Genomic DNA, 16720 nt, shown 5'->3' with positions numbered 1-16720 from the left:
TGCACTAACCCCTTCAGGCTCTCTTCCTGCCGCCAGCCCCAGTCCTCTCCCTGCGCTCCGACTGAAAGCCGATACCCGAGCCTCAGCTCTCAGCCCCGCCCGCCACGGCGGCCGAGCAGACAAGCCTCTCGGGCTGGTGTGTGCCTGAGGGCACGGGTCCTCTGTGCCAGAATCTCTCCGCTTTGCCCTCCGCACCCCTGTTGCTGTGCTCTCCTCCGCGGCTCCGAAGCTTCCCCCCTCCGCCACCTGCAGTCTCCGCCCGCGAAGGGGCTTGTAGTGTGTAGAAACCTTCCCCCCTTCACGGCTCCCTCCCACTGGTGCAGGTCCCGTCCCTATCCTATTGTCTCTGTTTATTCTTTTTTTCTTTTGCCCTACCCAGGTATGTGGGGAGCTTCTTGCCTTTTGGGGGGTCTGAGGTCTTCTGCCAGCGTTCAGTAGGTGTTCTGTAGGAGTTGTTCCACGTGTAGATGAATTTCTGATGTATCTGTGGGGAGGAAGGTGATCTCCGCGTCTTACTCTTCCGCCATCTTCCTCCGGGGCCTTGATAGTAAGTTCTTATCACTTGAGAAATATCATTAAACGTTATATCTCTGCAGCTTAATCCTTCTTAACCTGAAATATACCTTCTCCGGAGGGATCGAATCAGCGCATGTCCCCGGCGCCGGCTGTCCGGGGGCCACACCCGACATAGTCTTTTAAATAGCTAAGCTTTTGAACAGTAGAGATAGGGGAAGGAACCAAAGTGAACAGAGGCAGGAAATGTACATGGGCAAATAATCTGAGGTATATAGTAGGCATTGAAATGTCTTCTGAGTCCAGTTTGAGGATCTTGGATGCTAGTTGGGCCTTGTTATGCTCTATAAAATCTAGTTAGTCTATGTAATCTCAATCAAATATTCATTTGTATAAATAGTTTAGCATTTGTCAGACATGACTTTTCAGTGCATTTGTGTGAATGTTCCTAATATTAGTTAAATGTCAATTTTTATAATGGTGTAAACAGTTTGAATTATCACTATAGATACATACTTACATAACATTTGCATAGTTCATTTATTACCAATTAATGAATTTTTTATTCTCTCAATTATAGTGATTTGCAAGGAGTGAAAACAAATGCCAAAAAGGATGGAAGTGACTGGATTCTCAATGGAAGCAAGGTGTGTAAAGATGGGCTTCCATAGCCCTCCTCCCCAGAGTCATGCTGTGGGTAACAAAGCCTCAAAGGCTACTCATCATTGAGTCTCTCAGATCTAGGGACTCACACAGGAATTGAGTTTACTTGAGTTGGCACAGGAATTGAACTGCTTTGTTTTGGAGACAGTAAGAATTGTACAACATTTATATTACGTGAGATCTATTCCTCTTCTATGTTCCTTTTGCATGCCCCCTCACTAATATGAAAAACGTTTTAGCTTCCAAACAGCCCTTATCAAACCAGAAAAGGAAAAGGTGAGGTTCACATTGTCCAAATAGGGGACAAACAATAGTTAATAGTTAATGAATTTTTTTTTTTTTTTTTTTTTTTTTTTTTGCGGTACACGGGCCTCTCACTGTTGTGGCCTCTCCCGTTGCGGAGCACAGGCTCCGGACGCGCAGGCTCAGTGGCCATGGCTCATGGGCCCAGCCACTCCGCGGCATGTGGGATCTTCCCAGACCAGGGCACGAACCCGTGTCCCCTGCATCGGCAGGCGGACTCTCAACCGCTGTGCCACCCAGGAAGCCCAATAATTAATGAATTTGATGTTGATAAGAAGTGGAGGAAAAGACTTATAAATAAATATCAAGAAGAGTTTCAAAAGATTTTAGGAAAGATATTTCTGATGGAATTTGAGAGCCCTTCAACCTTCCTGAGCCTCACATCAACCCACTGATAAGATTGGAGAGCACCTCTGATTAAGGTTACAGACAGGCTCAGAAGTAAATATATCCTTCAAAATCTAATATCACTGATGGCAGAGGTTTTTGTTTACCTAAAACTGTGTCTACTATACACTCAGTAACTATTTGTTGTTGACTGAATATTAAGTGAAGAAAAGATATTCATTGTCTACACTAAGGAAATCTTGCAAAAAATGTTTCAAAGCCTGGTGAAGAACTAATTTTTCTTTTTTTTCCTTCAACGTTTAAAAAAAATTTCTTATTAGTTTTAGACTAATACCTTTGCATTTGCAAAATCACAAGCTTGAATATTGTGACACTTAAATTGCTATGAAATTTTCTAAACAGTCACTTTCCGTACTTACATTGTTAAGGACTAATAACAGTTTGTGGACTGGCAAACTGTTCATCAGTCTGATGAATACGTTTTGAGCAGCCCAGTTCTAAAGATCATTCCATTATCTAGTTTCATAGTTATTATACAGAAAAACAATGTCTGTGGTGTCAAATAAATTTGGAAAACATGCTCTACTTCTCACTTTCTGAGAGGCTGATATGCATCATGAACTTATAAGAGTTGGATATAGTATGTCTTTTGCCCTAGGAAATTCTCTTTTTATAGACTATCTTGAGTCACTGTTGTTTTTCAAATATACTTTATGAAATATCCATCTACATTATTCATACTAAGGATAATAAAGCACTAACTGTGATATATAGTCAATTAACTCTTTGCACACAGAAAGCTTGTTTTGACAGAAGAATAGGGTATTTGGTCAAAAGTGAAATGGGAACCACGCTCTTCTATGACTCCAGCTTTCTAAGCAGGCCCAGTCTGCTCAATTAGACTCTTTGGTGGGAACCACCCAGGAAAGTACCTCTGATTTTCAAAAATTCCATTAGGAAAAACAAAAACTTTAGAGGAAGCAAAAGTAAAAGAATGAGTAAGTAAATATACTACATCAATAAGATGATCTAATATGCACCCATTAAAGCATCAACACAAAATTTTTAGTGGTATAAGAAAATAATTATATTAAGTGAAAAGATTATACTAACATTTAAGTGAAGTATGCATATAAAATGTAAATATAGAATAATTTCAACTATATTAAAAGAAAAAAAAGGCCAGAAAGGAAGTTCACAATGATATTTATATGATGGACTCATGGAAGATTTTTTTTCCCTTTTTCTTTATAACACTTTTTCTTTATGTACTATCTATACAACATCTACAAACAGCGTATGGTATAGGCATTCAATACCAAAAAATAAAATAAAAATAAAAAAATAATGACCTCACTAGGGTTAATCTCAGCCCTATTAAAAGTTTTGACTGTCATAATTAGGAAAGAAATCAAGAAAGCCCTTGCTTACAAAGAGAATTCTCTTATAATTTTATTAGGAAAGAGGATCAGTCATGGTAGAAATACTCACATTAGATATTAGTAACATAAAGGTACTAATTCCTGGGTGCTCTGTGATTAAAAACAAACAAAAAAGCACTATTTCAGCGATTCAACTGTGGCAACTACACAAATGGTCATTATTATCTTAGACAGTTAGGAAATTTGGAGGCCTGAATGGTTTTTGAGGAAGGGAATGGTGTAATGGAGAAACACTGTAGAAAAATTTTTTACCATGATTTTTTTTTTTTTTTGGGCCCACTGTGTTGCATGCGGGATCTTAGTTCCCTGATCAGGGATCAAACTTGTGCCCCTGAAGTGGAAGTGCAGAGTCTTAACAACTGGACCACCAGGGAATTTCCTAGAATTATTTTTGAGGAATATATTTTTCTAATTTATTCAACAAACATCCTTGAAGGCCTCCTATATGCCAAATACTATACTAAGCACTGAGGATAGATATATGAATAGGAAATAGTCCCCGCCCTCAAGGAGCTCCCAGGACAGAGAGATGTTGAGGGTCTTTTATTATTGTGTCACTTACAACCATACCATCATCATTGCCTTCATTTGCTGTCATGTAGATAACACTAACATCATTGGCCCACTTCCCATTATTTGTAAGAATCAGTGCTCTGGATTTTAGAGCATAAATCTTATTATAAAGGACATGGATGGTAGGTGATGAGGGTAACCAACACCATTTTATACCTGTACTATTTCAAAGAGACAGAGACAAAATTAGATCATTTGAATATAGCTTGGAAAATGCTAAGATGATGGTAAATTCAGGATGCTATGGGAGCACTTAACCCAGCTTGGGGAATTTGGAAAGACTTTTTGTTTTTGTTTTTTTCAGCCGCGCTGTGTGGCTTGCAGGATCTTAGTTCCCTGACCAGGGATTAACCTGCGCCCTTGGCAGTGAAAGCGTGGAGTCCTAACCACTGGACCGCCAGGGAATTCCCTGGAAAGACTTTTTGGAAGAGGTGATGTCTGAACTTTGTCCAGGATGAGTAGGATTCATTGTAGCAGAGTTAGGAAGGAGCCCCCCAAGTAGAGGAAACAAGATTTCCAAAGACCCATAGATGAGGAAGACCTTAGAATATGGGGGACAGCAAGTAATGCAGTAGAGCTAACCTACAGAAAACAAGTGAGGGGAAAATTGGATAAGAGATAAGGCAGGAATGTAAGCTAGTGCCAATATGTGATGAGTTTTATATGCCCTGCTAAGATTTAGAATTTATCCTGAAGCTATGAGGAGGTATTCAAAAAGTTTCAGATGTGAAAGTAGTATGATTAGATTGCATTTTTGAAAGATCCCTCTGACATCATAATGGATAATAGAGTTGCACAGAGATCAGTTGTAGGAACTTAGCCAGGAAATGATGAGGCCCAAAATAAGGTAATGGCAATAGAAGTGAAAGGAAGTGAATGGATTTAAAAAGTGTTGAAATGGGTTAGAGAGAACTAGATGTCAAATTGAATATGAAGCAGGATAATAATGTGATTTACTGACACCATTCACTGACACAGGGAAAATAGATTGATACTCAAGATTAAATAGGAGTAGGGGTGAGAAGGTATGTATTCCCTGAGTCATCAGGTGGAACTATCCAGAAGCAGGTGTGTATACAGGTCTGGAACCTAGCAAGAAATTTGGCTTAGATAAAGATTTGGAGTCATCAGCATATGGATAGCAACTAAAACAATGGAAAGTGGCTGAGAGGACCCAGGAAAGATACAGAGTGAAAAGATAATTATTCATATTTGCTCTGTGTATATTTGTTTTCTGAATAAATATTATCTGATAAACTAATATCTCTTTTTTATTTTATCCCTTCTTAATCAGCATCTTCCTTATTTAGGCCATTTGGAAAGAGGTAGGCCATCCATCATGAAATCGAAACTATGCCTTTTCAGAAACTGATAAATCTGAAAGTACAAATACTTTAATAGTATCGTGCCATTCAAAGGAGATTCCGTTTTCTCACCTGAAACTTCTTTCTAAAGTATGGTTTATCATTTTTATAGACAATTTTGTTTTAATTGGAAAAGAACATCATAATGTTAATTATTATTATTATTTACAATACTAATAGTGGGAAGAAAATGAATAGAGTTCATTTTTGAAGCATTGGATAATTTCCCCCTACTCTTTAATAACTTCATGTATGAATAATCAACACTGCAGATATTCAGAGAGAGTACAGAGAGAGGTATGAAGCATGTTTTGTCTGCTTTAGTCTTCTTGAGTATACTTTCCCCTGATCATGACTTACACGTGGACCTGAGTTATTGTGGAGCATCACAGTATACTTGGGGTTTTTCAGGTATTCATCACTAATGGGTGGCTAAGTGACGTTGTGATCGTAGTGGCAGTCACAAATCGTGAAGCTCGCTCTCCTGCCCATGGCATTAGCCTTTTTCTGGTGGAAAATGGAATGAAAGGATTTGTCAAGGGACGAAAGCTACATAAAATGGGACTAAAAGCCCAGGTAAGTCATAATGTAAATTTGTTTTCATAATATAAATCATTTATAAATATAATTCATATTTATTATTTATAAATAATTGAGTTTACTCAATTATGCTTTATATATAGAACTACATATAGCACAATCATACCTTCCTTCCTATGCTGGATTCTTAAAATATGCTTTTCAGAAATGATTATGGTAATTTATTCCACTGTTTATGCAACTGTGGTCAGCAATGGAAGTGAATCAGGGTATTTTGAAAATCTGCTTTAGAAAATTAACTGCGTGATAATACCCTCTATTTTTGAAATTGTAGAAAATTATGAAATAAGAACAGAAAATATTTTTTCTACTATTTGATAATTATTTGGTAATTTTTCATTACCAAAAAGAAAAACATGTTTTACTTGATATGCATTAGAAATCCTTAGTCCTCAGTACCTGCAAGACTGGACAGTATTAGAGCTAGAATGACAGTGTACTGCAGTGGGAAAGCCGCTTTTGGAATCAGATAGACCTGGGTTTGAATCCCTGGTTTACCACTTACCAGTTGTGATCATTAACCACTCCAACTTGGCTTCCAGTTTGTTTTGTTTTTGTTTTTTCAATGGAAATAATAATCACCTCATCAGGTTATTAGGAGATTTCAGTGAGATAATTCTGTACTCAATTGTATGATCTCTTAGGATACTGCAGAATTATTCTTTGAAGATGTACGTTTGCCAGCGCGTGCCCTACTTGGAGAAGAGAATAAAGGCTTCTATTACCTCATGCAAGAGCTTCCACAGGTCAGAAGTATTAAAGAGTCCGTCTTTTGATTAGATAATGGATTGGAATAGAATAATATAGAACTATATAAATCCATGCATACAAAACTTGTGATATAGCCAGTCGTTTGAGTATAACTTGAAGTTTTAAAAAAATATATATGACTTTTGTAGTCTGGACATGTGAATAACTGAACTCAGGGGTATCCAATCAAAGCTTATAAGTAAATCAGGAAAATAAGATTTTCAGTTCTATGATTCCTTCTTGGAATGATTTTAGTGTCTTAACTACAAATCAAGAATTTTTAGCTCTTTGTAACGAAATATCAGCCAAAATATTTACCAGGTTTGTTTTTTTTTTAATAATACCTGGGAATCAAAGAAAGCTGTTAAGTTCAGACTAAAAAGTTTTAGCCACATAGGGTCAGCCCTCACTTCTGTGTTTTTTGGAGTGTGGTTGCTGAGTGATTATTGAGCCTCGCATGTCAGCATAAGAGGATGCATCTGTCTGGTGACAACCACAGCATGCACTAAACATGAAATGGGACAAGGACTAGGAACACTGGCACAGAATAGAATATGAAAATCACCAACAAGATGGAATTAAACTGACTATGGATACTTTGCACTAGTTCAACCTATGCCCTTTAAAATGTTGATTTCCTCAGGTATATTAGATGTGTGGTATGCAGAGATCAATAAATAAAAATCGACAACTTTGGAATTTCTTTTCCCATAGATGAGTAAAGAGAAGAGGAAAATAAATTACTTATATACCTATATAAAGACAGTCATTCATAAAAATAAAATATTTTTAGAGACATATATGTGTCAAAATAGTCTTAGAAATCTCAGTGGGAGACTTTCCTTATAAAGAGTTAAGAAATAATCTTTAGGAGTTTTATAAAGATTATGCAATTTATTTTCATTGAAATCATGTGAAAATCACTTGTGTAATTAGAATAATGTTCAAGACCTAATTTTGGGGTTATAGGAAAGGCTACTGATTGCTGAGTTGGCAGTTTCAGCCAGTGAATTCATGTTTGAAGAAACCAGGAACTATGTTAAACAAAGAAAAGCTTTTGGAAAAACAGTCGCACATATACAGGTAAGCTTGTCATTAGTATTAGATAGTATCAATTTACTCATCTGAAATGGGTCTAGGCTAAACATGAATATGGAGTAATTTTCATACAGGTGGTATCGACTGAAAAAATATGCACAACTTAAAAGTTGAGAATTATGTTTTATTTGGTGCACAACACTAAGCAGGTAAGCACGAAATACAGACTCTCAGATAGCTCTGAGGGACTGTTCCAAAGAGGTAACAAAGAGGTGGAGCCAGGGTATATAGGAGTCTTGCAACAGAAACCAGGTGGTCGGAACATCAAAAGATCACTGTTAATTAAAGAAAACCAGGCTTCTCAAAGTAATGATTTATCACTTTTCTATGTATGGGAAGATCCAAGAGTCTGGGCTCATTGAAATTACTCCTCTGATATGCACCTTAACTATCTAGGGCCAGTAGTATCCTGCTTTTCTCCATCCTGACTCCCCTCAGGGTGCACATTTGGGGGCCGCTGCAGTGGCTTCTGGCTTGATGGCTGCAACATCCATTGTTTATCTATGTGGCAGGCAACATTTTTCATCCACAGTGACATTAGAATCCATGGAAGTGGATGAGATCACTTAGGGACAGAGTAGAGATTAAGACAAAAGAGATCCTAGGACAGAGTCCTGAGAAAAAAATTACAAGATTTAAAGGTTGAGTAGGAAACTAAGAGCCTGCAAGGAAAACTGAGACAGCTAGAAAGGAGAAAGCAAATCAGGCAAGTATTGTTGTAGAAGCCAAGAGAAAAGAGGATTTCAAGTGGATGGAAGCTACTTAGAGGGAAAATAAGATGAAGGTCAAAGAGTGCCCATTGGACATAATGATATGGAGGTTATTTCATAAGAGCCATTAATGGACTGGTGTGGTGCCAGACCCCAGTGAGTAGAGCAGTGAATGGAAATGAGGAAGTCAAGATACTGATGACTGGCAACTCTTTCCTGAGTTTGGCTGTGAAGTAGCTGAGAGAAAGGATGGTAACTAGAGGGCAAGAAGAGGAGGGTGGGGAGGGAGTGAGGGAAATATTTGGAGATCAAGTGAAATATTTGGAGATTATTAATTTTTGTTATTATTATTAGGATGAGAATGCTAGAGCATATTTTAATACCTAGACAAAGGATTTAGTAAAGAGGGAAAGATTGTAGGTATGGAGAGCATAATTAACTGCATATGATCTTTGAGACAGTGTGAAGGTGTGGATGCCAAAGTTTCAATACATGGAAAGATAGGCCTTCCCATCCCGACAGGAGAGGAGTTTCCTCCACTGAAACAGGAAGGAAAGAGGAAAGGATGAGCAAGGGTTCAGCTCCCTTGGTAGAAATTGCAAAAGCTCTCTTCCAGAGACTTCCGTATCTTTCCTTATCAATAGGGAAGAAAGAGATGTGAGTGAATGGGGCATGGAGGTAAGGAAGGTTTGAAATACCTTCTTCAGAGTGAGGGACTGAACTAACTAGAGACACTTACAGCAAGCTTCCTGGCAGTACTGAGGACCCAAGTCAGGTTAATGATCATGCACTTATAGTGGAACATTCTGCTTTTTTGTATATTAGCTTTACTAAAAGGGTTTTGCTCCCCAGGTTCAAGCACAGAGAAGGTGGATGATTGTGTTTAAACTTCCTGGGTTTTGCCAAGAAGTTTAAGTTTATTTGCAGAAGAACTCAGTATATGGTAGCCATAATCACTAAAATATCAATCAACTTTTAGACCCTCTAGTCTCTCCTTAAAATGAAGGAAGTTTTTAAGTAATGCAGTCATCAATAAAACTGGAGTTGGAAGTTTAATTGAAAATTTATAAGTGGAATGTCTTGGCTGAAAGGTGTTGTGAAGGGAAAGGGAAAGATGAAATACTTTGGTAACTTTTTAAGACAGCATTATAGAAGTTAAGTTTAGGTGTGGTTTAAACCCTGGTACAGCTACTTAAGTCTCTGTGGTCTATGCAAGTTGTATTATCTCTCTCAGAAGTACTTTCTTATTGTTAAGATGTGAGTAATATGAGTAGCTACCTCATAGAGTTGTTATGAAGATTAGGTGAGATAATACGCTTCTAATAAAGTGCTTAGAATATTTCCTGGAAAAGCGAGCTTTCATTAAAGTTAACTATTACAGTTGACCCTTAAACAACACAGGTTTGAACTGCACAGGTCCATTTACATGTGGATTTTTTTCAATAAATATATTGGAAAAACTTTTGGAGATTTGTGGCAACTTAAAATGTGCAAACGAACTGTATAGCCTAGAAATATCGAAAAAAATTAAGAATAAAGGTATGGCACGAATGCATAAAATATGTGTAGATACTAGTCAATTTTAGCATTTGCTACCATAAAATATACAGAAATTTATTGTGAAAGGTTAAATTTATCAAAACTTATGCACACAAACACTTATAAATCATACGCAGTACAACTGATTACACTAGGCTACCATAAAGCAATCATATTGCTGTTTCTTTGTTATTGATGCACGAATCTTTTTACCGATAAATAAATTACATTTCTTTTTCATGTAATCTTTTCATTTTGAGAAATGTTGATATACATGATTTGTTTCACTGAGCAAGTATGTATTGATTGCCTTCTGAAGGTTGTGTGTTCAAATGTAATTTGATAGGCATGACTCTGGAAATACACATTATAACCTCCTAGCAACACAAAGAGAGTGATACTACTCGGTATCACTCTGACTTTCCCAACTGTATCCGAAGTGGAATTAATGTCATTTGCTTCTCAAAATGTTTATTAAAATACTCATGCCTTTAGCCCTATTCTGGATACTATAAAAAGTGAACCAAACAGACATATTTTTCCATCCCCTTGGTAATCTACACTTCCTGCGTTTATGAACTTCATATAAAATTACAACAAAAATGACTATAGTATTACCGAGATTGCCTGTATAGCTCAGAACATTAAATGTTATTTGACATTTAACCATGAAAAAACTAGAAAATCGGTATAATATTTACCCATAGGAGAAAAAGTTTCTTCCAAAATATTTATTTAATAATATATATGTGTATATATGTGTATATATGTATTTTGATAGCAAAAAGAAAAGAAATATTCTTAATCTTTTTCAAAGCAAGTGCCATTTTATTGCTGCCTTCTTTCAAAGGTAGTTTACTAAAATTTCACTAGGTGGCAGTAGCATTCTGCTTCCACACGTATCTATAGCATTGATGGGAGCCGTATTGTTTTCCAAGTATATATGTGGTTCTGAGATTTCTGAGATATTTCTTCTAATCTTTTTTATATAAATAAGTATCTTTGAATAATATTTTCATATTCAATCTAGATATGTATTCAGAGAAGATAAATAACCAATAAGTGCTTATACCTCCTGTTACAGAGCTGGATATACAATGGTTCCAGTATTAAATTGAAATAGGAGACCTTTAAATGTTATGTTATATTTGGCCACATCTCATTTTTATGACCATAAAACGATTCAGTTTCCTTTCTCTTTGATATTCTTGAATTTTGAGCCTTTCTGACCACTTGGATGCGTTTCACGAAATTTATTTTCTTTTTAAAATTTTTTTTAGTAGATCTTGAGTTTTTAACTTAATTGTGATGCTATTTATTTATTTGTGGCTGCATTGGGTCTTCATTGCTGTGCGTGGGCTTTCTCTAGTTGTAGCGAGCGGGGGCTACTCTTCATTGCGGTGTGCGGGCTTCTCGTTGTGGTGGCTTCTCTTATTGCGGAGCACGGACTCTAGGCACGCGGGCTTCAGTAGTTGTGGCACACGGGCTCCAGTAGTTGTGACTAGTGGGCTCTAGAGCGCAAGCTCAGTAGTTGTGGTGCGTGGGCTCTAGAGCACAGGCTCAGTAGTTGTGGGCCACGGACTTAGTTGCTCCGCGGCATGTGGGGTCTCCCGGACGGGGGTCAAACCTGTGTCCCCTGTATTGGGAGGCAGATTCTTAACCACTGCGCCACCAGGGAAGTCCCTAAAATTTACTTTCTTTTTAGAATGGAGACCTACCATACTTAAGTTGTGATAGTTACAGGATTTTCATGTTGTCTCATCCATACTCTCCATAGCTGCTGTCAAGTCTCATGATTTTCTATGGAATGGACAATACAGTAGTAAAATTCAGATATTAAATAATGATCATGTCTGTCATTGATTGATGTTCTCTATATGCCAGGCACTGTGCCAAATGGATTGTCTTTTTTTTTCTTCACAACTCCATATAATAAATATTATATTTATCCTATTTTACAGATAAGGATATTGAGGCATGAAGTGGTTAAATAACATGCCCGAGATTAAAAAAGTATTTGAGCTCTGGAACCTACACTCTTAACCCATTCACTAGTTTTACTACCCAGAAATCTAAGGTAGATAGACTTTTTCTTTTCTCACCTCTTTCACCCAGGGACAATGAAGTGAAAATTCAGTGTTCTTTTCTAACACAAGCTTTAGTTATTTCTTGTGTGGTATGTGCTCTCGATTCTAAGGGGACAAAATATTAGGAAAAAAATAGGAGAGGTAACAAATAACACTTCTTCTTTACATTTTTCCAAAAAGGGAATATTTAGTTCTTAGACCTTGAGTGTGGGGTTAATTAACTATAAAATCAGGTAGCAAACCTAAGTTGTTATAGTTTATACTTGAGTCATAATATATTACAGTACATCTAAGGGTGATGTTTAAATGGAATACTGGGCTCAATAACTTCTCCAAGGGGTCTTCCAATTCCATAATTCTATGATTCTAAGAACTGTGTTATTCAGAACTCTTAAAGAGATGCCATCTGATCCACTTTGCAACTTTAGGGAAATTTTTTTAAATAAAATGCTAGCTGCAGTATTATCTATGAGTGACTATTAATGAATGTTAAAAAATATTGCTGTGAGCATGCTGATCATTCACCAAAAGCACCTGCTAATAATGTGTGGTACAATTATTACCTACCATTCATTAGAGAACAATTTCTGAAAGCATGATGCAGTGTTTGCCATTGAAGAGCAAAGACTAAATCTGTTTGGTAACACCCAACTCAATGCCAAGAGTATGTAAATATTTTATCTCTTATCCCCCCCGAGAGTAACTTATGCACTCTTGCTGGCACTAATTCTGTCAAACCTGTGGACCTGAATGCCCTGAAGCAAGAATTTTCTAAATGAGCCCATTCTGGTCTGAAATTTAACTTCAGCTTCTAGAACCTCCTAGCATTTCCATAGAAACAGCTCTCTTATGAGGTAATTGGGCTTAGAGATCTTGATTCTCTCATATTGTAAATAGTGAGTAAGTTCTCAAATGTGCCATCACAGGGTGGGGAGGTGGTGTGCAATAGTATCTTGAGACTTGTCAGATTCCCCCTTATGTTCCAAATGAAGTGTCATGGGCAGTGTCATTGACCTACACCAAAAGTAAGCTAAGACCTCAGTTTCAGGGATTTTCATGGAATATATAGTCATCTGTGTTCAATATATGGAAGGGTATTCCCCCACTTTTTCATTTCCTGTTGCATCTTCAGATTCTTCTGTGAGTACACTTGGATGTGTGGGGTGGGGGTGGGAAACTTTGTGCTGATTAAAGGTTAGAGATTTGGCCTCATTAAATAGAAATGGATAGAAAGGGAGGTAGAAAAAGTAAGAGAAAGTATGAGAGAGGAAGAAAGTTTTGGTAAACCTGGCATGTTCTAAATTAGAGGCCAGGATACAAGAGGTGGAAAAGTGTAGTGCCAGCCTCCCCACTGCTTGGCTTTAGAATCATTAGATGCCAGTCATATTGTCTATTTCTAGAACAGGATGGAGTAAGCCCAAGCGAAAGGCAGTCAGTTTGGGTTTTCCATCAGTGTAGTAGTTATGTTGATACACATATGAGGAGTCTGTCCCTCAGAGCTCCTTTTCCAGCTGAAAACACCCTGGTCTTGCCTGGTCCTGGGTCTTATTATACTCCTTTTCTACTCTTTTCCAGAAATGGTAAGAACCCAAACTGTCTCCACCACAATGATGCTTTTAAGGGTTTTGTTTTGTGGTTTGAGATTGCTGTAACAAGTAGCAAAGGCAGGTCAACATCCTCTGAATATCTGGTCCAGGAAGCCTTCTTCTGAGAATTCAATCATGGCTTTGAACTTGCCATTGCATACGTTGGGTGCATTCATAATTTCTAGTTTGAGTTTCACTGTGCCACCAAGTTAGTGCCATTGTCATTAACTTCCATGCCTTTTATTAGCCACAGTGAAGGTCTCACTCATAAATTCCAAGCAGAATGATCAAAACTCTGTTCCTATCTGAATTTCCACAAGGAAGATAGAGCCAGCTGACCATAGCTGAGCCTTGAACTTGAGATCAACTAGAACGGGGTGTATTTTTGGAGGTTACCCAAAATGGAAAGCCAGTAGTATTTCAAATTCAAGCCAGTTTCCTGAAGGTGGTTCAAGAGTTGGTGCCAAAGAGACCACATGAAAACTCAGAGTTCAAGGTGTGAGAGCCAAGAGTCAGGAATGCAAGAAAATTTGATTGAAGTTAGAGCAATCAAGAACAATTGAGGATGGTCTAGATAGAATGATTTCCAAGAATACTATTGGTTGTCTGTGGCCAGCAGGAGGAGGTATATATGTATGTTATCGTTGACAATTCCAGACCATTCAGTTCAAGTTAGAGACTGTGCAAGCTATTGAGAGAGATAAGAGGGAGGGTGGGGAAAGGTAGAAGAGGTTGGGGGGTACTGGACTTTGATGTCATGAGTGTTCTGATTCTGTTATTCTCCCATTGCATTCTACAGATCTAGATTAAATACTTTGCAATATAAAATAATAATGTCTAATAAATATTTTTGATGTTGTCTCTCCAGCTTGTTATTTTATTACTTTCCTCCAAGACAAAAAAGCAGAAAATGTGTATACTTAATTTCATTAATAGAGAAAAATTCTTCATGGATTTAGATTCTGGACAAAAATAAGTGTTTTCAACAGCTGTACCTAAAGGACTGTACCTCAAAATGGTGTTCACCCATTAAAGTCATGCTGTTTTTTGAAAAGTTCCCTAGATGGTCTAAATTTTTTAACCTAAAACATGAAATGTTATTTATCTGTTTATCTACTTTTGCATCTTATCTTTTAGTACAAGTTTTCTTGGCAATGAAATGTAGTGAGTTTTTAATTTGAGCTGTTTAGTTAACATATGCCTCTTTTTTGGAGAAAAAAAACAGTAATTCCACTTTTGTTTTGCTCTAAAGATATTTTACTGTATAATTTTTGATATGCTAAGTGACTCAACACATGCTCTTCTCCTATGCTCATCTTTTCCTTTCATTTCCTTTAAACTCAAGACGGTGCAGCATAAGCTAGCAGAATTAAAAACACACATTTGTGTAACCAGAGCTTTTGTGGACAGCTGTCTCCAGCTGCATGAAATGAAACGTCTGGACTCTGCCACTGCTTCCATGGCAAAATATTGGTATGCATGCTATGGTAATTAAAATGTGGTGTTTGCACAGATTGTTATGGAATTCTTCCAACTTGAAACTCAGCCTTGAAGGTCTTAAAGGAAGAAGGCTAAGTAAATGAAAACTAGCAATAAGAACCACCTTTTAAAAAAATGCTGAAGGGCCCCATTAAACATATAAATTTATAATGTGCTACAACTTACTCAAGTTGGTTTTTAACTTTTAGCTTGCCATTGAAAGTAAAATATTAAGAGACTAAAATAGGATGACTGATTAGTTCATTCAAGTAGTAGTTTACTCTCAAATTATCTGAAGAGTGACAGTATAGTGAGATCACAAAATTACAGTAATACTTAGAGTCCTGAGATACAGTCCCAATTCTTTCATTAAATAGCTGCAATTAAATTAAATTATTTCTGGGCCAACATTTTGATATCTGTGAAATGAGTAGGTTGGGCAGGATTTTTCTATTTAAGATGTTTTCCAGATCTAAGAAAATTTTCTGAAGATTTGACTGTCCAATCAAAAGTTGTACATGCTCTATTAAGCAAAAGGAAAAAAATGTCCTATAGAATGAATTTCATTTGTATTAAAGGTGATTAGCAATGGTATCAAAGATGTGTTAATGAAAAAAGACCCCTATAAGCTTTTGTGTATTTTAAGATTTAAGAACATAGTTTAAATCAAATTCTGGAAATGGGTTTTGTTTCCTCTTTGAAAAACAAACATTCTCACATCTCATTAACCCAAAAATAACCTGGAAAAAATTCCTGTCATTATTCATTAACTTGTGTTCAGTTCAGTCAGAAGTAGAATGGGGAAATATGCAGAATAGTGGTTTATGTAATGATTCCAAAATAATAAAGTTGCCAGGTTGAAAAGTCATGTGGAATTACTAGAAACTTGCACTTTTGGGGGGGACATTTTACACTTACATTTAGAGCAAGTTTTTTGACTAGTGGGAAAAAGAGTAAAAATATTTTAGATAAGATATTTTTGGAAAAAGAGATATTTGGATAGCTGTTGGCCTTATTGTTTTTTGAAAACACCACGTTTATAGACATACTGGTATTTCATATTGGAGCAGAGGGAGCAAGTAGTTTTAACCCAGCAAATATTTTACTAAAATACTCACCAAATACAAAAATGTATAGAATTCCAAATATCATTGCCCCCTGAATCTTGTCTGTTAATCATTATATTGTTACTGTATTTCTCAGGAAATAGTTAAAAATTATTTTTTATAGGAAAATGTGTCTATGCTTACCTTTTCTTTATATTTCCCACTGTTGAAAGTAATTTGAAAAGATTTTGAACTAACTTGTATTTTATGTTAAGATGAATAAAGTTCCTACCAGTCATCTCATGGATTTTAACAATAGTTAAAATTGTTGTGATAAGATCAGAAAAGGGTATTTCTCAAGCACCTCATGTTAATATACATATACTTCAGGAATAATAATTCCCAAATAATCTTTAATAAGTTTCCTATATGATAGTAGGTACTTTAATAGAGGTCTGCCCTCTTAGGTTTTCACTTTTACTTTCAGTTTATTTCTGAAAAAAAATTTTTTTCAGTTACTAAAATTCAGAATTGCAACCTTTAGGTAGGAAGTGACACATTTGAAGAAAAAAACACATATTACACAAGGCAAAAGAAAATAGATGACTGTATAATTATT

The 16720-nt window shown here is 36.6% G+C and overlaps 1 protein-coding gene across 1 annotated transcript in view; it reads left to right on the top strand.

Annotated features, from left to right (window-relative positions):
• ACADL (acyl-CoA dehydrogenase long chain) overlaps positions 1–16720 on the top strand; it is a 46627-nt gene that overhangs the window by 23278 nt on the left and 6629 nt on the right. The window contains exons 5-9 of the mRNA XM_081242607.1: positions 1094–1160; positions 5618–5782; positions 6451–6552; positions 7526–7639; positions 14922–15049. Of these exons, the coding sequence (XP_081098733.1) occupies positions 1094–1160; positions 5618–5782; positions 6451–6552; positions 7526–7639; positions 14922–15049 (576 nt within the window). The remainder of the gene's footprint in view (positions 1–1093; positions 1161–5617; positions 5783–6450; positions 6553–7525; positions 7640–14921; positions 15050–16720) is intronic.

The sequence above is a fragment of the Mesoplodon bidens genome, assembly GCF_964165515.1.
Source record: "Mesoplodon bidens genome assembly, chromosome: 8".
NCBI classification, from domain to species: Eukaryota; Metazoa; Chordata; class Mammalia; order Artiodactyla; family Ziphiidae; genus Mesoplodon; species Mesoplodon bidens.
Note: the sequence above shows the minus strand (reverse complement) of the source record. Positions and strands in the feature narration are given on the sequence as shown.